The sequence below is a fragment of the Motacilla alba genome, chromosome 3 (assembly GCF_015832195.1).
Source record: "Motacilla alba alba isolate MOTALB_02 chromosome 3, Motacilla_alba_V1.0_pri, whole genome shotgun sequence".
NCBI classification, from domain to species: domain Eukaryota; kingdom Metazoa; phylum Chordata; class Aves; order Passeriformes; family Motacillidae; genus Motacilla; species Motacilla alba.
This window is the reverse complement of record NC_052018.1, coordinates 42,059,951-42,082,483: the sequence shown is the minus strand read 5'-3', so window position 1 is coordinate 42,082,483 and position 22,533 is coordinate 42,059,951. Positions and strand designations below refer to the sequence as shown.

Here is a 22,533-nt window from a genome sequence, read left to right as displayed (position 1 = left end):
CCTTGTTCTTTGGAAAACAAATTGCTCACTTAAAACTGCAGTTATGTTGGAAAGTGCATCTTCATCTGTCCTGTACTTGAAATGAGCAACAATTTAATAGAGAATTCATACATGCACATATATGTTCCTTACTAAATTAATACATAGTTTTGCAAACTTGATCTAAGCTTCTGGATTAGTATTTCTTTGGCATATTAGAATACTGACCTTTTTTTCCATTTCCCGGCAATTTTTTGTGGATTTTTGCATCTCTACCTGAAGTTTACTTTCTGCATAACTTTTGCTGAGTTAGGATCTGTTTGGACATTTTTCCACGGAATATCATATATAACCTTTATTAGAGAGTGACAAAGTAGCCATGAAAACTGTCGACTCGTGAGCATAGAGATGAATGTTTAGCTGTTGGCTTAAAATGAAATTGCATTGTCATGTAGAGGACCATCTCTCTGATCCTTTACTTTAAAACAAACAAATAAACAAAAGAGGAACAGAAGGTGCATAGTATGGCATATCTGAGTGAATAACATTGATAAATTCAGACACAAAAAATATTTGAAGACAGGTTTTGTGAGTCTATGAATATATACAGTTCACCTTAAGTGAAAAACAGGATCTCAAGCAACAGATGAGATACAACTAGTTGGTTGTGAGGGACACATGATGCTTGTTCAGCTTGAGACAAATTACTTTGGAAATAAAAGGTCAGAGCACTTGAAGTTGTGGATTAATGAATTAGCAATTAGAACTGAAAAGCACCAAAAGGACAAGTGATATTTTCTGGCATATTACAAATTATCATAAGAAATTATCCTACAAACCCAGGATGTATTTCACACAGAAATTAAATGCTACTTTAATGAGGAAAGAAAACACGCAAACAATAAAAACTGGAAGCCAATTTGAATACTTAAAACAGCAAAAACACATGTGCAAGGTATGTTACAGGTGCTTAACTGTTAAATAGTCATGTTAAATAATAATACAGAATAACTGGGAAAAGTTGGATAATTGAACAATGCAAATTAGTAGCTTTATTTAAAGAGGCAGTTTTGCTGGACTTCCACCATAGCTTAATAAAGGTAACTAAGAATGTTTACTGGAATTACAGAGGAGAGAGCCTCAGAATAGAATAGTGATGCTTAATCTGCAAGGTAAATAAATAAATACATAGGATAAAAATGCACACATTTGATGGCTTTCAAATAGCTAAACAGAAAAATGGGGAAAGAGATAAATTATAAATAAAACATGAAAAGGCTGAAAATACAAACCAAGAAGGAAAATAAAACTGAAACAAAAAAAGCAGCATTCATTTCGTTATACTTTTTTTCAGAGAGAACAGGAAAAAGTGAATTGTGTCTTATTTTTTGAGGAGAAGTAGTAAAAATTTATTAAAATGCCAAGATACTAGAAAAACAACATTAAAACAGGGTTAGTGGAAATCAGTAATCATTCAGCTTACCATCTATGTGTATTCACCAGAGTTGCTGGTTCAAGCATCAATAGCTGAACTGCAGACTTGCCAAAACACTATGTTATTTATGGTCTATTACCCCTCAAAGCATCAGAAATAAAATTTACTATAGACAGAAAACCTTTAGCATGAGTGAAATTTTCATCATATGGCACTTGAGATGCAGTTGCAGATTCTAGTTGCTCTAATAAAATGGGGAAGGCATGAAGCAGACATGGTGCTTTACAGAGCACTGATAGACAACCTATGTTACTGCTGAGCCAATTTTATAATGAAAAGAGAAACATTGCACCCTTCCTTCCTTCCTTCCTTCCTTCCTTCCTTCCTTCCTTCCTTCCTTCCTTCCTTCCTTCCTTCCTTCCTTCCTTCCTTCCTTCCTTCCTTCCTTCCTTCCTTCCTTCCTTCCTTCCTTCCTTCCTTCCTTCCTTCCTTCCTTCCTTCCTTCCTTCCTTCCTCTAAAGATTCTCTAATTGTCTATTACTGTCAAATCTTCTGAGAGTTTCACTAATAAGAGCCACGGCTAAATTATCATCCATTGTATTAAAAATCTCATCTGTCAGACCTTCTGCATGAAAATTACAAGAAAGAGGGAAGAGATGTTCTGTAGCCTTTCCTTGTGAGTCTCTATTTGGTAGGGTTCCCTGTAAGTATGAAGGAAAGAGGTAGAGTCCAAACAATATGATGAAGTTATATTTTAAACAGAAGAATGTGGAAAAAAAAGGTGCAAGAAAGTAAAATTTCACTGGCTCAAAAAGAAAGGAACCAAACATCTACACAGTTATTAGAAGGGTTTTTTGACTTCTACATAGCAATGCAAAGAGTTTTGCTATAGGTGTTCAAGATCATAAGGACCTTAATTTAAAATAAGATAAAGAAACCGACATGTTATTGGAGGAAAAATCAATAAGAATATTTAAACCAATTATATAAACATCAATTCTGTTTTTAAAAGAAAAAAAAAAGCTACTACTATTATTTTTACAAATTTAAGCATTCGATGGGTATTTATTTTGAAAATTGATATTGATTAGGAAAAATTCAAAATATAGTGAAGTAAAAATGTTGTCTAAAGTTAACTCAAACTTAAAAGTTCTTTCTAAATGTTCAACGCTGTAAAATTCCTACAAGCTGAAAATCCTATTCTTAGAGACAAAGAAAATTCTGATTTAATCCTCACATATGATCAAAGATCATGATCTAAAAATTGGACCTTTTCTGCAATTATTTATGAATTTTAAAAGATCTGTAAGCCTTGAAGTGTATTTGTAATGTATAAGCTTTGTGCTGTAGATGAATCATTCAACAAACCCCTCAAAAATAGTTATTTTTAATCATGTACACATAGTAATAAATTATTTCCCTGTGGATTTTTCATTTATAGCTCTGTCAAAGTATAAAACAGTATTTTTTTCCTGTTTTGGAACCATGTTAGGAACTTTTTTAAGTACTTTTTTGGATCTGTAAGGTACGATATCTAATTTTCTAAAAATGAAATTATATCTTCATTCTATCTGTCTGTGCTAGCTATATTGGAATAGAACTTAAATGCTTAAACTATATGTCACATGCAATATAATACAGTGACATGACAACTTTTAGCACTTAAGAACCACCTGAATTTCTCCAGAATTTATGATTCAGTTCAAAACCTATTCAATAAATCCGTTCTTTCATAAGGTTTTTGAACCATAGGCAGCAATCAGTATAAAGAATGCTTTTTTCATGAAGAATTAATCCATAAAGAATGGAGATTGCTGGAACTTAGCTCCTCCTCCCTTAAATATGTAACACTGATATGGTGAACTAACCTGAGAAGAGGGTAAAATACTCAAAGAAAAATTGTGGCAAAGAAATCAGAGCGTTTAAGTGGAGAAATTCATCTCAAAATTTATTCATGGAGAAATGTCATCTGTATTTGCTGTCCTAGCTAATATTTGTCTTATATTTGCAACTCTAGAGACCAGTGTGTTTTTTCCAACAAGAATTCATTGTCAGTTGTCAAAGGGAAGGAATCATTATATAATTTTCACTGACAGCATTTACCACAAATTCAAAAAGAAACTACTTATTGCTTGGAGACTGATATAAAAATGCAGGTGTGAACTCTAAGTAAAACAGTCAAGGAAAGAAGAAACACAAGCAAACTATGGGAAAGGAGATTGGAAACAAACAGAGCCTGATGTAAACACTTCAGTCTCTGTTCATACTATAAAATTTAAATCCTGAGACTGACATGATAGGCTAAGTTCAACTCAGATAGCATTATATTTATTTTATTTAAATTTTCAAGCCCTAGCAATTATGCAAAGTGACTAAGTACTGATTTAAACAGTTTATTTAAATCTTAGATTTATTTTAGTCTTTTAATCTTTTATATAAATGATGCATTTTCCTTTCTACACATAAATATACCAAAATTATCCATTTCATTTATTCTTGGATTATGCATTTTACATGTTACCCTTGCAAACATATATACTACAGCACAGTGGCCTTTCTGTCTGAACTTAACTGATGGATAAAACAAAACAAACAGAAAAAGTAATTTCTAAAAACATTTTTCAATAGATTTAAGTGCTGTGGCAACTTTAAAAACCATCTTTATTCTGTAGTCTATTTTAATTAGAAACTTTAGTTGAAAAATATAGAATCATTTAACCTTTCAAAAATAAACTAATTGAGTTTACTAAATTACTTTATAGGAAAGAAAACCTTTATGACAATTTAAAAATATTCTCTAAGGGAAAAGAAAGACTGGGAAGCTAATGGAGCATGTGAAGTATTAACCATATGGAAACACCCAATGTGCTAACTATCTGTCTGGAGTTCTTCACTAAATTCTTTTGCCTCACATTTGAGGTCTGAAGTGTTGCTTGCTAGTAAAATGCACCTAATTTTACTAATAACATGCATGTAAATAAAGGGCACAGGTGTATAAATAAATTGCATATATTCAAAAAGATTTTATGTATTCAAATAGATTATAAAGTAAGAAATCAGAGAAAAATTAAAAGCAATTTTTTTTTAAATTGAGAGACTAGTAAAAATTATGGTCCAGATTAGGAAACTGGACTACGTTTTCCATGTGTACTAACACAGTCTCTAAAATTTTCTGAATCCTAAGTAAAAATCATTTGAATAGAACAAAAATAGAAAAATAAAAATTAACTTTAATCTGTGTTTAGTTGTATATTATGTATGGGAAAAAGACTACCTGTTTCATTCTGTGTTCAGAAGAAGAAAGATGGGGAAAGGTTCTGTTTCTAACACTTTACTTCTGCAACTTGTTCAAATGCATTTTATTTCAAGATTATCTTAGTGTAAAGCTCAGGAGGCCATTCTAGAATTTTCTTAAGAATGCTTTAAGGCTGAATAATAAAAGGTGTATAAAACTGTGATTTATATTTGTTTCTGAATTAATACTTTCACAATATCTACCTCAATCATGGAAAATTAGTTCCAGATGAGGATGTTACCTAACAAGCATCAAATATAATAGTTTAACAGTCCTATGCACTTATTCATGTGTAAAAATGCACATTTACAGAGATGGGCAAAGAGTCCAGCTAAATAAGTTTGCTTTCTCTGTGTGTGTGCTAGGTATTATAAACACACACATTTAAAGATAACGTAACTGTAATACTCCCACGCATTCTTCTTAAATGTGTGAAGCCAGGCATACTCAACATCTGTTGCAACACCAATACCAGATTATCATTTACTAGAAAACCATGAAGCACAACCCTCTTAGTAAATATGAATAATTTGATTAGCACATGTTTCAGCCCATCTGCTGAAATCTTAAAGCAAATTGAAACAAGATAAATAAATATTTTTTCAAGTGATTCATGCAGTTTTTGCCATCATTAAGAGGTTCCACTTGAAGTAACTACAGTCTTCTATCTATTTTAAATGACAGTGATGTGCAGAATATATTTCATCTCAATCTTTGACCTCATGTCTATAGAGAAAATTATATCAAGAAATTCACCCAAATAAGTGAAGAAAGGAACAATGACATAATTTTTAAATTTATGAAATTTTTTTCTAAGAGTCTGAATTCAACTGGCATGACCAACTGAGAAAGCACATTTTGAAGAACCTGAAGTAATACCTCACTTAATCACTTACAGTCAATTGCAATGGTATCTGGTGTGACATTGCTTTGTTCCACCACTGTATGTTGACATTTTTGTCTTACTTCCTGCACTTTATTTTTAAAATTTCAACAAAGATGAATATCAAATGATGTGTGTGTTTACACTACACACAGAGAAATTTCTCTAAGACAAAACCTCAGATCCACTATCAGAAAAGGAGACCTGACTTATATTGCTGTAGCAAATTTTGTTATAAAACCTCACACATATGTCCTCAGAAATAAATTCAGAGTACTATTTATTTCATATTTTGACTTAGACATATGCTACAGAAAAGCTAAACCAAAACACTGCCTATGGGCAAAACAGAGATTCTTTATTTTACAAATTCTACACTAAAGAAATAATGGATACCAATCTACTTGTATCAATTCTTAAAACATCTGCATTTTGAAAACAGCAGTATTCAAATGGAATTATCATAAAAGTTTTACAATTTTTATAGAAAGGTTTGAAATCTAAATGCATATTTGAAAGCTTGTAAAAGTTGACTTACATGATCAATTAGTTCACGAACCATTCCATTCCACTGTCCGCTGGCATCTTCTTGGGCTCCATATTTTCCATCTTCCACCAGTCTAATCTCATAGGAAAATCCAAGGATAGTAGACAGCTCCCTGAGGAGGTCAATGCAATAACCTTCAAAACGATCATTTCCATACAAGGGTTTGTCAGACTTCTTGAACATAACATATGGCTCTTCCTGTAAGAATCACGACAGAATGAATAATGAGTGCCCCCACACATTTCTTCTCATTTTAGCTTTAAGTAGTAGACACTCATGTGCTTACATATGTATACACTCATGACATCACTCCCTGTACAATGAAATAATGTGAAAACCAGAATCCTTTTAGCTTTGGCTGTCTGAAGTCTTCATAAATTTTCAAAGATTTACTTTTCTTTTTTTTTTTAATTACACTCTCATCACTGCAGACATGTCTTCAAGGAATGCATATACACACTAAATTTAAATGTGTTCCTTAACTACTTTCATTATACAGTAATAAAAAATGTATTGTTTCGATGGACAACATAAACCTTTCAAAATGCAGAAACAATGTGCTTTGGCAACTGAAAAAAAATTCATTAAAACTCCAAACATCAATCAAATATTTTAGGTATAAGAGTTTACACTTCTATTTATACAACTGTTTAAACTGTTTTCTCAATGCTTTGTTAGGCAAAGCATAAAAAACCCACTTGGGAAGGAAAAAGTCAGTGAAAACACCTACTTCTTTATTGCCTCAAGTTATGGCCTGCCATTTACAAGACCACAGCAAAACCTGAGAACATTTACTCAAAAAGTAAGTTCTGTGATAGACATTCCATGAAAACCAAATCAAATTTCTTTAAGCATTTATCTTCTAATGTTTAAATCAAATTACAATGTAATAATTTTTTGCATTAAGTGGTGTGCAAACAGACAGCAACCAAATTAAAATAATTAGCAGAAAAAACATAATTGTAGGAAGAAAATTTATATTTTGCAAAACAGTATTTTTTCATCTGTTTCTCAGTATAGGGTGGCCGTTCTCAAATATAAAATTAAAGGGAAAAATACAAAAAACAATTAGTAGTTTTCCACTGCAATGTGGAACCAATATTCCAGCTGTTAGGTTATATATGCAACTCAGTCTTTGCTCACTTTTGGGAGACATTATTTTCATTTTTTTTAATTAAAAAGAAAAATAATCAAGTAAGGTAAGACAAATAATATTATTGCAATTATTGCACCAAACACAAGACTCAGTGAATATTCAGATAAACTCTCCAGGGCAACTTAAGAAAATTCTTACAGTCCTAAATCCCCACACCACCACTCAGTGGGGTTAAAGGCACCTCATTCCACAGGCACCTGACTGCTTTAATAAATCAACACTCCTAATGTAATCTTCTGCCTTGAGATTTCCCATGATTTAAATGTTATATCCACATATAACTGGAACTTTAGTACATAAGATTTTATCTAAAGAAATGAAAAAGAGAATGCAGGGAAGAATCTTGTTCTTAAAAGAGCTGTGGTATACTCCTATTAAAATAAGGAAGGTTACAGCCATATTTTCAGAAAGTACATTGCACATCTTTATGCAATTAGCAAGGAACAAACATGAAATAAATTGTCCAGAAAAACTACTAGGATATTTTGACAAAATTTTCTCAAACAACAAGTAAACAAACGACTCCAGAAGAGCTCTTCAAGATGCAGTACTGACAAGAAAAAGACCTAGCAGAAAACGTGAAAGTTGAAAACAATTTAAATTACAAGGATCACTGAATAATTCTTGAGAAACAGAGATGGTATCAGAGCAAAAACTATGTGTGAAACTAGTTGTATATAAACTTGGGAAGTTGATATTAAATATCTCAAAGAAAACAACAGTAAGAAAAATATTTTTTCTCAGGTGAAATTACAATTCCCTAAAGAAATCACACCACTGGCCAAGCAGAAGCTATGCTATGACAAAACATAGTGTGTTTTTTTTTTCCTGGGGTAGCAGCAATTTTCTTCACATTAACTAGTATGGTTTGGATTTGTGCTCAAATCAGGGTTATAACACAGGAATATTTTCATTACTGCTGAGCAGCGCTTACACAGTGTCACGGCCTGTTCTGCAGGCATGAAGGAATTCCAATGTAGCTTGGAATGCTCATACACACAGATCAGAGACATTTGCTCTCAGAGTTTTCAGATATTTACAGTCTTACACATCCCCCAATCTCTGGAATCCTGGCAAGATTCTTGACAATATTTTTGTCTCTGTCATCCATTCCAAGCAATCCTGAGTTATCTGGGACAGAATTTAAATACATGCAATATCAGGGAGGACATATATTTGTCAATTTATGCTTTTAATTCTCCTTTACTTAATAAATACAGCAGGATTTTCTTCATTGAGCAATTCAGCTCCTCAGTACATTCCTAAATATTTTTCTGTCAGATCATTATAGAAATCCTCAGACATTTTATCTGTTCTGCTGATGTGTTTTTTTATATTTTGTTAAAGAAAAATTTAAAAAATCTTGCAACCCTTTCTGGAATTCTTAGCTTCAACTCCATATCATTTATATTCTTTACTCTGGCCAACTTGGATAAGGCCTACAATAGTATCTGTACTCATATCTAATGATTCTCAACTTTTGCTGAGAAGACTGATCAATAAGTTATTAATACTCTCTAACGCTTTTCCAATCCTACATTAAGTAATTTGTTACTTCTACTTTTTCTTATAGTCTTCTACTATACAAAACATTTGGGTTTTTTCTCTTCAGACCTTTTGCTTGCTATGTAAAACGATTTCTGACTTAACTTGAGCAGGGTTGGTGTTGACAGCTTCATCTGTAATAGCTCTTATTAATCCCAATGTTTTCTCTAGTTTGCTTTTTCCTTGAGTAATAAGCATTCTAAATATTGAACATTGCATTTAGGGATTTTGAACAAGTGCATGCAGAGGGTTCTACATGCTTCATTTGCTCAAGCTTTAAACTTGTAGAATGGGCTAATGTATAACTCATTGCTAAACATACTGTCAGGAAAGTCTCTATTCATTAAATGTACCATCACCATTGCTTCTTGGTGGATTATCACATCCACCAAAATCGTTCACTAGGACAATTATCATTGATTAGGTAGGTGGAGTTTTTAAGCTAAATGATATGTAGATTGGCAGCTGGTTTACACTTACTTTAACATTGTTCACAATTTTTTTTCCCTTCCCTTCCTGAAAACATGACCCTTAAAATTACTAGACCATATCACAAAACCAGCACTTTAAATCTTCTAAACAGCTTCAGTTTAAATTAAGTCTTTCAACTGGACACATCTCCCCAGGAAATCAGGGAAACACCTTCCATTAGTGCTTTTATTATTGCTTGGAATAACATGAGTAGCTTGGAAAACAAAAAAGTCACTTATTGAACACTGACTGTAGACTCCAGAATGAATCCTCAGGAAGACACAACATTTCCAGGAAACACTGCTACTCTAAATTAACAACAGGTCATCTTGTTACAAACTTTTAAGATCAAAGTCATAATTTAACATCTCATAAAACTAAAATGTCTTTAGTGAAGAGGGATGCAAAGAGCCCCAAGCCAGATAAGCCAGATAAGCACTACAAATGAGAATGCAGATAAACTTGTAAATGTAATAAATCATTTTTATAAGAAAATTTTCTGCAAAGTAAACTTAGCTAAAATATTGCAAATAAAGGTATGGCTACAAGGAACAGTGGAATCACAGGTAGTTATAAAATGATATCTGCAAATAGAAGATAAATCTTTGAAAATTAATTAATATTGTAACTTTACAGACTGGTTTTAGTTTTAAAAATGTACAGCTAATGCTTGAATAAAAGCACCACTTCTACTAAAAAACAATTTTCTTCAACTTTCTCTTTTTCTTTTTCAGATTTGAACAATAAATATTTACTTGAATTATTTCTGTGAGTTATATTGTATTTTAACTACGAAGATATTACTAGAAATCACAACAAATTTTAAATTTCAAGTTCTTTTATTTTTATTAAGATTAATCAAATATATCAATTTTTTCCTTCATAATTTCAACATGAAATAGCATATTTTTAATCTAAAATTTATTGCTATCAGTATTGAGAAAAGCAAAACAAAGAAAAAAAAATTTATTAAATCAACAAAAAGAAAGTGTAATGCCTAATGATAAAAAGAGGAAAATCATTTGAAAATATATCCCTGTTAGAACAGAGATTTTTATTATAAGCTTCTGCTCACCAGAAGGTCTGATACTGGACTGTTAGAAGACTGCCACATTTTCTTAATATTTTTATCAGATAGAGGGAACACACAATAGGTTTTCACAGTAGGCAGCCAAAATTCTAGTGGGAGAGGTGAAGCAACTAGTTACTATCAATCAAAACAATTGATGGGTGACCCATCTTTATAAAGATAGCAGGAAAAATTATTATTTTAATTTTAATATTTTTAATATATATTAATTTAAAATTTAGCCATTGAAAATTCATGCTTGGGTATCCAAGAGAAAAGGGAAGGAAATTACACACTACCTATTTCAGAAAGCAGTACATATTAATAAAATACAATGTGGGAATACTATACTTTGAACTAAGTAAAATTGTTTAAAAATTTATTATAAGTATTCCTTCTAGTTCCTTCTAATTCTATTCCTATTTCAAACCAATTTTTTTAAGGGAAGTACAATTAAAAAGGTAATTTCACTTTTCAAATGCGAAGTAACAAAAAGTACTAAATTTGAGAACATCACACACCTTTCATAACTTTCACACATTCTTAGGAAAAATTAAACTTGACAACTGTGAGCTTTTCTGAGCTTTGATGTAAGCAGATACAGAAAAGTACTTAAAAGCTACACAGGAAAGGAAACAAGCATTTATTTCAGCAGAACAGGGCAAATGAACCTGAATGATAATATGTACAGGCTGGTATGAAATTAGCATTAAAAAAAGCCCTAAGTACCATGCACATACCTTTTTAAACATAGAAATTGAATTCTAAAGTTAAAACTCTCTCAAATTGGAAGTAGAAGATATACAAGAAGAAAAATATTTAGATACTTACATCTAAAGTCTAAAGACAAGAACTGCTTCAGAGTTTTGGTAGGAGTCAATTTAGGAGAATCAAATAATAATAAATCCTTATTACTGAAGTTGAAAATTGGTTTTCTGTAGGTTTTTTGTTTGCTTTGTTTTTCTAAATATAGACTATTCAAAAAGTAGACTTTTTAAATGAGAAAGAAATTCTGAAGGTTCAATGCAGATGGTTTTAAAATAAAACAATGCAATAGTGTCTAAAGGATTGATATATCCAAAACCATGATTATAAAAGATAAAAAAACAACATTCTGATTATTTTTCAAAAGCTTCCCTAAAAAGACCTAACTATCTCTCCAGTAGACATGTTCAGTTGGTGCTCGGGGCTGCTATGGGTTAAGAACTTGGAAATCAGAGAGATTTCATTACAAAAACTACATGTAGGTAGATTTCTGAGAAAGGTTGAAACCCTGAGAATCCCTATCCCTGTCCAGAATTGACCATTGAATTGTTGACAAAGCAAGGAATAATCTTTCAGCTAGCTACCTGTAAAATGCATTGTGAAGAACTCAAGACAAAAAGGAGCACATAGTTCTGTCCTTCCTTGAAGTAGATGAATTTATGAATCGGAGTTTATATTTTATTATTTTTCCCATCAATATATTTTTCTTCTTCTAGATACTCAGCCACCAGTAGAAATGCAGGGTGTACTTACAGCTGTAAAAATCTAAATGACTGCAAAATATGGGAGGAAAAAGATATTGCTCCAAATTTCAGAATTAAAAATAAAAGAAAGATTGGGATATTTAAATGAAAAGTGAGCATTAAGGCAAACTACAGAGAAAAATGATTAAGGCTCCCCAGCTGGCAGTCTACTATAGACTATTGTAGGGAATTCTCAAAGTGAAAAAAACATCATAGGGAAACCATATGAACAGCTTAAATGATAGAATTGTCTTTTCTTTTTCTCATTTAAGCAAGATTTTGCAGACTCAAAAAAGGAGAGAAAAGCTGGTGATGTAAGTATATTTCTAGGAGCTTTAGCATTTTATATTGTTTCGATGCATTGCTACAAAAATGAATATTCAGTAATATGCTTTCTGTTCAACAGAAATGTATTCTTTAAGCATAAAAAAGATAAAACTAGCAAATAAAACTAGTACATGTGTTTCTGCACCAAAAATGGTTTGGGTTCTTTTTACTATTCCAAGTAGAGCTTTTTCAATTTGTACCACTTCTTCTGAGCACCATTCTTCATGGCTGAAAAGAGTTACTGCAATTACCAAAACTTTTACTAAACAATAACTGAAGTAAAAAAGGCAGCTACAAGTGAGCAACTTGTAACACCAATTTAAAGTCTTTTTTTTTCATGGATTATTTAGATACCTACAAAGAGGATGGATACTTTTGAAACACCATTAACCAAAAGTTAACTCTTAAGAGAAAGGGTATCCTTGATTACAGAGACCAGCTTTTCTCTTAAATCTCAGAAGTCTTCTTTTTACCAGATTAAAATCAGTGCTCATTGGCAGCACTGTTATTTGCATTTGTGCTAGTTACCATTTCTTGATCTAATTATTTCAGTCAAAAAAAAATCATGCCAGTATCACTATGTAAGAGCAATATGATACTTGGAGCATATTACTCCAACCTCATCAAAAGGCAGGTGTTAAAACCCAAACAAACTTGGAACACCCTAAATTATCGAGTGTTTCTCATGTAATCTTGTGGGGATTGATCCTTGTTGCAATATTGTTATCACAATCTGGAATCAAGCACACCATGATGGCTGTTGAAGACTGCAGATACAAAGTCTGGTTCTTTACTGAGTAGCAAAGGCAACAGGTCACTGGCAGAGAGAGGACTTTATTCTGTAAGGCAGGAATTCTAGCAGCCATTAGGTTCACATGAATTAAAGTTACAGATCAGTGAATAGTGTCAAGAAAAATCCTAGGCAGGATATCTGGTACAGAGCAATAGCAGTATAGAGAGCATGGAATTGGAATTCTTAATAAAATTTTCTTGATAATGCAATGGTTTTTACATGTAGGAAACATGTGAAAGTCACTGGGAAGAAAATTGACAGATTAATACTCTAGAAGATATTCTTTTAATTTAAGAGAATATATGACATTCATTTACATTTCATTTTTAAAAAAAGAAACAAGGGATTATAAATTTATAAACTAAATTATAACTATAGTGGACCATTACTATAATTAATGGTACAAGAGGAAGTTGTGGTAAATCTGTGCTTGTCTTAGCATAACAAGAAATTACATCTGAAAGTGAGTCCGTCATGTTCCATTTAATATATCTGTTGTGTATTTTTCAATTAGCAAAATACATGAAGTGAAGGATTTTAAAAGATTTTCTATCACTTGTAAACAGACCTTATAAACAGTGAAAAAGTTACCCAATGGATGAAGTTATATGACTTTTGTTACATAAAAGGCTAAAAGCACACTGGCATTTGTGTCTATGCACCTGTAAATATTCATTCCAGTTTGAAATATTGCAATATACGTTGGTAGGTGAAAACTTATTAATAAATTATACAACCACCAGGAATCAGATTCTTTTTTAATATCTGCAAATTCATGATAATGGTGGCAGCAGACAAACACACTGGACAAACTTCTGGAAAGTTTTAGATTTGCATTGAAATGAAAATTACTATTTCAAAATTACAGTAAGGAAATAAATGAACACTTATTTTTGCATAAATAAATGTGCTTATTTATAAGTAAAAATACCTCATTCATTGCTGTGAATTTGTCAACACTGGAAATAAGAAAGTTACTGAAATTTTTTCTTCTGGTCTAGTTCAAAGGACAAATCAATTAAATATCTGTATGACTAAAAATTTCATCTCAATGATGGAGCAATAGCAATGCTAACTAAATGTTAAATGCTTTGTACTTTCATTTGAGGTGTTAGAATAGCAAACAAAAGCAATAAATTTTTGCTGGCTAAAATCATCGGGCTAACAGACAAAACACATTTCAAAACCAATTTCTTTTGTGCTCTCATATGGCACTGACAAAAGTAGCTTTGTAGAGAAGAAAATATTTTAGTCAATAAAAAAAAAAGTTAAATTACTAACCAATTAACATATCTCTATAATCGGGATATCTTGCTCACAATTAAGGTAAGAGTAAACATCCTTGACTAGCTTATCAACTGGTGTTCACTCATGACACCATAAATTCAAAGTCATTCCAAGTAAATTCTAAGTAATGCTAATGCACACTGCAGACTGTTCATTACTATTGCAATTAGTGTGTCTCATTCTATCAGTTTTTCTGCACTACTGTATTTCAGGGAAAGCAAATACAATTGCTTACCAAGATGGTAGTGACAATTAAAGAGCGATTGGACAGGGAATCTGTGATGTTTGCTGGTTTTCCTTTCTGATTCTCTGTCATGTTAAGGCCGCTCAATGGATCCCAAGTTCCAACCTATAAAACAGTAAAGTACTGCATAAGTCACTCATTAGTTACATTTCAGCATCTAGAAAAGAACACTTTAAGGAAAAACAGATTGTTACAGGAGAAAAAAATGATTGCTTAGAATTATTATTAAATTTTGTTTCATTTTTCTCTGTCATGATATTTAAAGTCTGCTTATTTAAAGTATGTTTAGCAATACCTTAAATTACGTTTTGTGAAGTGTAACATTAGGTGTAAAAATCATATAAAGAATATCTAAAGCTACTCTTAATTTTCCATTTCTCAAGATAAACCACATCTGAAGATAACAGGGAGAAATCCATTTCAGAGAAGAGAGCATTGTCTCTTCAAAAGGATTTACCATTTTCTGTGATCAGAGAGAACAGCAGAACAAAATATGATTTGGGAGAAAAAGTTATGGAGAACACAGAAACAGGCTAAGTGCAATAATGTTTACAGATAAATCTTCAACACATGAGTATTTTGACATTTTGTACTTCTAAATAAAGTCTATAGGATTTTAATCTAAGAGCATCCATGGTTATGCTTTAAAGTTCAGGTCAAGGACAGACTTACATACTAAGTAATGAGGCTTATCTGTAACTTATCTGTATTTTCATTCTTATGCAATTAAAAGGGTAAATATAACTACCCATTTTAGAAATCAGAATGTTTGTATTACTCCATTGTCTAGGAAAACCCCCACAAATATGTTTTATTTTTGTTTTAGACATGATTTTAAACATTATTTCAAATACACTTTGGTTTTAGACATGATTTTAAACATCATTTCAAATACTAAGTAATATCTATAACATAAGGTAAAGATATTTTAAAACTAAACCTAGACCAAAAAAAAAAAAATTCCATAAGTATTCATTGAAAATATATGTGTGTGTATAGACAAATACACAATTTTTTTAAATTATCTTTTCAACTGATTCTGGAAAGACTGTTTGTATACTTTTAAGTGATTTGTTGCCACGGGGCTGTAAAGTAAGTTTAAGATGCAATGTGGTGTGGACAAAAAGGGTTCCATTTCTAAAACTGAGACTACAGCAGAGCATGAATCAGTGGATGCTGTAATAAAGAAAAGACAAATTTGATCTCTTTTTCTGCAATTTTCTGTCCCACAGGAATCAATATTTTGTATGTCTTCCTTGCTTAACTCTCAGTTCCAAGTCACTCTTTCAAACTTGGCCGTTCAGTACCTCATAAACTGATCAAAAGAATCATGAAGGGAAGAAAGAATATGTGTGTCTCAGAAATACAATTGGAAAAGAACATCTAACACATAATTTCAAAGTATTGAAATCAAGTCTTGCTACCAAAAACATCTCTCTTTCATTTACTGTTTTAATACAATTTGATTTAGTGAATTGAAGGCTTTCAGAAAACACAAAATGTTCCACCTTGCAGCTTGGCCACAATCAAGAAATTTTAAAAGGGTTGCTAACATTTAATTGCAGTGTTCTGCTAATTATGACAATCACAGTGCTTGCTTTACTTCAAAGATGAAACTAGAGTAGAATAACAAGGAATGACAAAGATGAGAACTCGAGTCTGTCACTGCATAACTGAAGTTGAATTAATCTCCTTCATGAGATATAACTTCAGGTACACAAGTAGCACAAAAATTTCTGAGGAAACACCAACATTTTACATGATCAGTTTCAAATCCTAAATTCATTAAATAATTTGCTTTATTCAAATTCATGTTTATAATTCAAATTTATATCGGCAAAAGATAAGACATTGCTAACTAAAATGCATTCTCTCCTACTTTTTGGCATAGTCACAACCACAAGCAAAAGAATATGAACTGTTAGAATTTGGATTTTATCTAACTACAGACTTAATCTACTGCAGACCTATAACAATTATCAACAGCATTACTTTAAAAAGAAACTTCTGTCTTGATAAATTGATTTGTTATTTTTCTAAATTAGATTAATTTTACTTTTGCTGCTGCTTTTGTTAACCAAAAATCTAAGAAATGGACCAAAAGTCAGAGGTTCAAAATTAGACTTTCTTCGGATAATCTTTGTTGATGAGCTCAAACCCAACAATTTGTACCACAGGTTCTTATATGTTACTGATGTGTTTAGCTCCCAAATTAAACAAATGTATTCTCAAAGCTGCTTCTTACAGAAAAATTGTGCAAAAACAATGCAACAAGTTAATTATTTTCTATTTGTTTCAGCACGTTGTTTTAGTTTTTAAGTAACTTTTTGAACTGAATAGAAGTGCCAATATGTTTTTACTAGAAAAGTTTAAAAGCCAAAATGAAGAAAAAGTACATCAAGGTAGTCTATAAATGAAATTCAAACAAGCTACAATTTAACTTATTGCATCACAATTTTTTAAAATAAACTTATAAATTTTCCTAAAAAGTGAAACAAGTATTCATATATACACTTTAGAGAGAATGTTCACACAGTAAATATATTGTAAATATTGACCATATTGTCAAGACCTCAATCTCCTATTATTCTTTCCAATTCCCATAAATGGCTAAACTATTCTGAAGCGACCATGCCAATCTGAATACTTTAACACTTATTATCCAAAGTACAGGCTCCAACCAAATCCATGAAGATGTGCTCCACAGTGAGACAAAAAAAAATTATAGAAAGAGTTAGCTTAGGCGAGAATCAGCTTATTTAAGTTGAAACAATTCCAAGAGTTACGTTCATCATTGAATATCATAGAGTATTCTGTAATGTGGTTATTGCAGTCATCCTCAAGGACATGGAACACAATTCCCAAATTCATGTGAAATGTTAAAAACGTGCATCCAAGCTTCCTCATATTTGACTTCCAAGTAACTATCGGGTTACTGCAGTCCCTCAAAACCAGATATTCCTACCCAGCTGGACATGCCCACCCAGCATCACTTTGTAGCTCTGTAGACTATGAAGGCCTATGACTCTGTATAAGAACTGCTTAGTAATTGCTCAAACATTCCCGTGTTACCAAGGCTGTTTTCAGCTCAAATCCAAATCACAGCCCCATACAAGCTTATATGAAGGAAATTAACTCTGTCCTAGCCAAAACCATCAAAATATTTCACCATTCCCCCCAAAAAATAATCACTGTACACTCACAAAACTTAAAATGTGCTGAGTTTACACATGCTCTAGAGCACTTTATGGAGACTCAGTCTTATGAGATGCTAGTCCCAAAAATTCAGTAGCTTCCTTATTTCAGCATGTTTCAAAAGTGATTTATCTTCATGAATAGATAAGCATACTTTCAATTATTATTCTTTTTTATTTTTCTTCAAAGTTCTCATGAGAAAATTAACATTATTTTTGCTCTGAGTCAATCAAAACTGTGAATATGACTCACAGTAAAGTGCCACAAGCATTGTATTAGGAAGGATCATTGCCTTCCTGCAGTGCTACCCACTGACTAAGCAGTCAGAACTGTGCTCAACTCTCAAAGATTTGTCAAATTTATCTATACCTTCTTTATTAACTTTTGTGGAGTAATTAGTAGTAGTGGTGATTACATCAAGGAAATAATTATACTCCATTAAGAATAACAATGTTTCTTCATATTTCTGTATTTCCCATTTGCAAATTGCTTAATTTATTTTCCTTTCTTCAGCAATATTAATATTCATGCCTTCTTTGCCAAATATAACATAAATAACAATACTTTAATATTTCTGGATCCCACAGATTTACTATGTCTTTCTTTTTTCCCCCCTCTCTTTTTTTCTCCCTTCACAATCGCATGAGGGTTTCTGAGCAAGGCTTCAAGCCAGTTGTAACATCTCTTATTCAGGATATGTGATTCTTCTTCAGTGATAAATTTTCATATCAAAAGTGATATTAAATTCAGGTATTTGTTATCTCCTTGAAGTAAAAAATAATTTTTCTCACAATGCAGCCTCAGTGTAAAGACTGATTGACTGCAATTTGAATTATAATTTATTGTGCTGGAGTGTCACAGTTTTGGATTTTCACTGTGCTTAATCATGAATAGTTTCAGTCTGTCCAAAGTGACTGTAATAAAATTTTGTGGTATATTATATTAACAGCATTCCAATCATCTCTTAATTTTGTCATGTTCATCTTACAAGGAGCTATAATTTTTGGCAGACATGAAATTTTATTTGGAAACACATACCTCTTATTGACTGATGCCTGATTATCACCTCTCATTCAAGAGTTTCAAGAACAAGTATTTTATGTAAAAGCTGAGATCATACATAGCATTTTTTTAACTCAGTGAGGAATTGTTCTGTTGTCACTGACTTCAGCAGTCATTGAACTTATAACACATTACTTGGGTAATTTCCCAGCTATACTGGTTATGCTAACATGTATTTATCTAGGACATTTTTGTACAAAATCTAAGTTAAAAAAAAAAAAAGTCTCATAGCAATTCTTCACAATAAATCTTTTTTTTTTTCCCATCCATCAATATTTTTGTCTTCAGAGATTACAGCTGAAATTGTTGAGTTAAAGTATTGTCCTTGACAAAAGAAATATTTTACCTTTTTTTGGAAAGAGGTTAGAAGAAAAAATAACAGTTTACAGTATGGAAACACGGCATAAGAATTCTGTGCACCAAGATATCCATCTCCCCACCTTTTCTCATCCCACAAGTGGGAGGATGTACAGAAGAGAAAGAAAAAAATAACCTGTTCAGCAACTCTTACCACATACACAGAGATATCTGACAAGATGGTTCAGGAAGAACATTGAAAACATACCAGATAAGGACAAAGATGCAAAAAGGCTCCTGAAGGAAAAGGAGAATAGACAGAAAGGGCATGGAAAGAGATTAATAGGTACGAGGGAGAGGGATTCGATGGAAAGCGAAACAGACAAGGAGGGTGTGGGAGAGGGGGGAGAGGGAGAGGAAAAAAAGGAGTAGCAGAGAGAAGGAGAGAGAAAGATGGAGTACACATGTGGAGGAAGGTAGGGGACTGAGAGAAGGGTGGCTCATCACCACTTTAACAGAATTAAGTCTTGGAGGAAAAAAATCCTCAAAACTTTGCGGCAGTTCCTTTAAATAAAAGAACTGGCTAAAATGTACTCCTTCAGCTAGAAGTGTCCTGCTCCAAAATTTAGTCATTCACTCTGGATTCAAGAAGAATAGGGTTTCATTCAGAATAATGAAGTTTTGTTCAAAGAGAAGCATTTCTCTGTGGGCTTTGATTTATCTTTCTCAGTAAAATACACCATATGTTTCATATGCTTAGTAAGCAATTTGATCGAATGTGCATACACTTGAATTTTCCTTTTCCTAATCTCATCTCCTTGCACCCCAGAGAAACTGCTCTGGTTTTGCTCATATACAGTAACTGATTCTTTCTGCTCATTCCAAATATTGCCAACAATTTTTGATGAAAAAATTATATTATCACTTCCACTTATCACATGATCAAAATAAGCCATGAAGGCAGTAAAAGTATCTTCCTTTTCTATGAAAATCTTTCTATACTTAAAAAAGCCCAGTATGTGCTTGAGCTGTATCATTATGTTTCAAAAAGTATTTCTGTTTTTGTCACTTAACTTTCAATATGACTCTTTCCCAAGTTCCTTTTTTCTATTATGTATTTTAGAGTACTACTGTATTTCCTCTTGAATTTTATTGTCTTCCATATTTCTCTGTAGACCTTTTTTGCTTTATCTCTATATTTTCACTGATGTATATATCTCCCAGTGTATTGTCAACTGAGATTTTATTTTCCAGAAATCTCATGTTGCTTTGTGGTTCCCAAATGCCACCTAATGTTCTTAAAGCCATCCTAAATTACAAAGACTTCCTTTCTTCATTTTCAACACTTATCACTTGCATGCAAACTCTTCAGCTGAGTCATTTAGCTATTACCACAACATTAATTCTTCCATTTCTTTTTCCAGTAAAAAAGACAGCTTGCACTGTACCTATTCTTCTTGTACGCAATACTGATTTAGCTTTCAAGTCTAGTAATTCTTTTCCCTGGCTAGGTTGCCTGAGCTCACTTCATGGGACACTTCATAGGAGAAATCTACTGTCAGTGTATTGCTGAAAATTTTAAAATAAAGTTTAGTTCTTGAATCACAGGTTTTCCTCTGAACAACAAAAATGTTATTACCTATGTAAGAGTTTCAAGACTAGCTCATGGTTTCTGAGCTTTTACAAATCTTTTCAGTAAGAGAAACTTAATATTCCAAAACTAGTCTTGTGAGACAAAATTTTGGGAAAATATGTTGTTAATGCTAGCTTCTCCATTCAGTGATTAACAGAAGAAAGAAAATGCGAATCTGCAGGATGGTCCCTTCCCTTAATTTCTGTTTTTATTTGTGCCCACAATTATCACCTTGGGGCAATAGCTGATAGAACTTGATCTGAAGATGAAGGAAAACATAGTTCTTACAGAACACTGAACATCAGATCTAAATGCAAACTTCAAGACAGATGCCAGTTGCAAAACTTTTGCCTGCTGGTCTCAACAATGTGAGACACTGTAGCTTCCTGCAATTGCTCTTCATGGTAAGATGGCTAGAGGAAAGAGGATCTGGTTTCAGATCATGATGGTGACATGTAGGCAGGCCAAATGTCTGTATATACTTCATGAGCTCTTAAGTTCAAATATGGACAATACTAAGCTACATGGAAAGAGCATTTCCCAATTCTTTGGTCTCTCACTCCACTTCTGTACAAGAAACATTAAGGTCAGAAAACAGGTAAACCAGTGAGGACACCAATTCTTAACTCTTTAGTACCACTTACAGAGATATTGAGTTGAGAGCAGGTGCACTGTTTTACATAACACAAGAAATACTATTGTAAATGTTTTTAGGGGGTGAGTTTTGTTTTGTTTTGTTTCCCACTTCCTTGGAGGCAGATGTCTTACACACCTTTTCAAGACCTTCTTCCTTGAGGCTGATGACATCCAAATCAAAATCTGTCCTTAAGCCATTTGTTTTGTTGAAAGTTATCCTGCCTGTGAGGCCTTCCCAGTGGGCCTGTGAAGAAAGAAAAAGCAATTTCTAGAAATAAATACCTCTTCTTTTTTTTTTTTTTTTTTCCTTAGAAAGGGCAAACTACTCCTGTCAAAATGGGATCATTAATAATTCATTTTACGTACTTTATGGCTGACACTTTGTTTTTAAATATTTTTATTTATTTTTTGCTAATGAAATCAAGCTTTCTTTCAGTCTTCATAGACAATTTTTTTAAACTTTCCACATCAGGCAATATTCCACATCAGGCTCTTCAACTGAACAAGATAAAAGGCTGGGTTTTTTTCATTCCTCCATCATTCATGCAAGCATTTCCCCTTCTGCTTCTCTACATACCTCCCCCTCCCCAGTCCCCAAGCTTCAATCTGTTTCCTTAATGTTGGGCTTCATTTTTTTCCTCAGGAAATTCCATTCAAATAAAAGCTTACTTTTGGAAGATGCTGATTCCCCTGAAACCACACCGAGACAGCAAAAATTGAGGTCAGTGGGCCAGCCTTCCTAAGCTTATTCCTCACTTTTAATAAAGTGCGATAACCTCATTTTTTTTTATAACTTAAAATCTACCCTAGTTCTGAAACTATACAAAGTAGGAGAGAAAATGTAGGAAATAAAATCATCCTAGAAGGAACCAATATTGGAAAAAAAATACATTCCACTGCAAATAATTCTCCTCATCATAGCATTTTGTATATCTGGACTGAGAAACACTGTATGAGGAGTTGCAGTATGAGAGATTTGAATAGTCTACAGTGTTTGCCTCCAACACCTTAAATCTTATTGCTTCAGTGTCCCTATCTGTCACTATCTAAACAGCATCTTGGGTAATCAAGGAGACATATAGTAATTCACTATAGAAAATTAAAAAAAAAAATCAGTTTTAACCAGCAAGTAAAATTAATTCCTGGCCCCTTTAAACTTATGCCAGTATTT

At 32.4% G+C, this 22,533-nt stretch overlaps 1 protein-coding gene across 4 annotated transcripts in view; it reads right to left on the bottom strand.

Annotated features, from left to right (window-relative positions):
- Window positions 1-22,533, bottom strand: part of GRIK2 (glutamate ionotropic receptor kainate type subunit 2) — a 356,698-nt gene that overhangs the window by 143,173 nt on the left and 190,992 nt on the right. For all 4 annotated transcript variants that reach the window (XM_038133845.1, XM_038133848.1, XM_038133846.1 and 1 more), the window contains 3 exons: window positions 21,499-21,606; window positions 14,531-14,644; window positions 6,131-6,337 (listed from right to left, as the gene is read on the bottom strand). In XM_038133845.1, coding sequence (XP_037989773.1) covers window positions 6,131-6,337; window positions 14,531-14,644; window positions 21,499-21,606 — 429 coding nt within the window. The remainder of the gene's footprint in view (window positions 1-6,130; window positions 6,338-14,530; window positions 14,645-21,498; window positions 21,607-22,533) is intronic.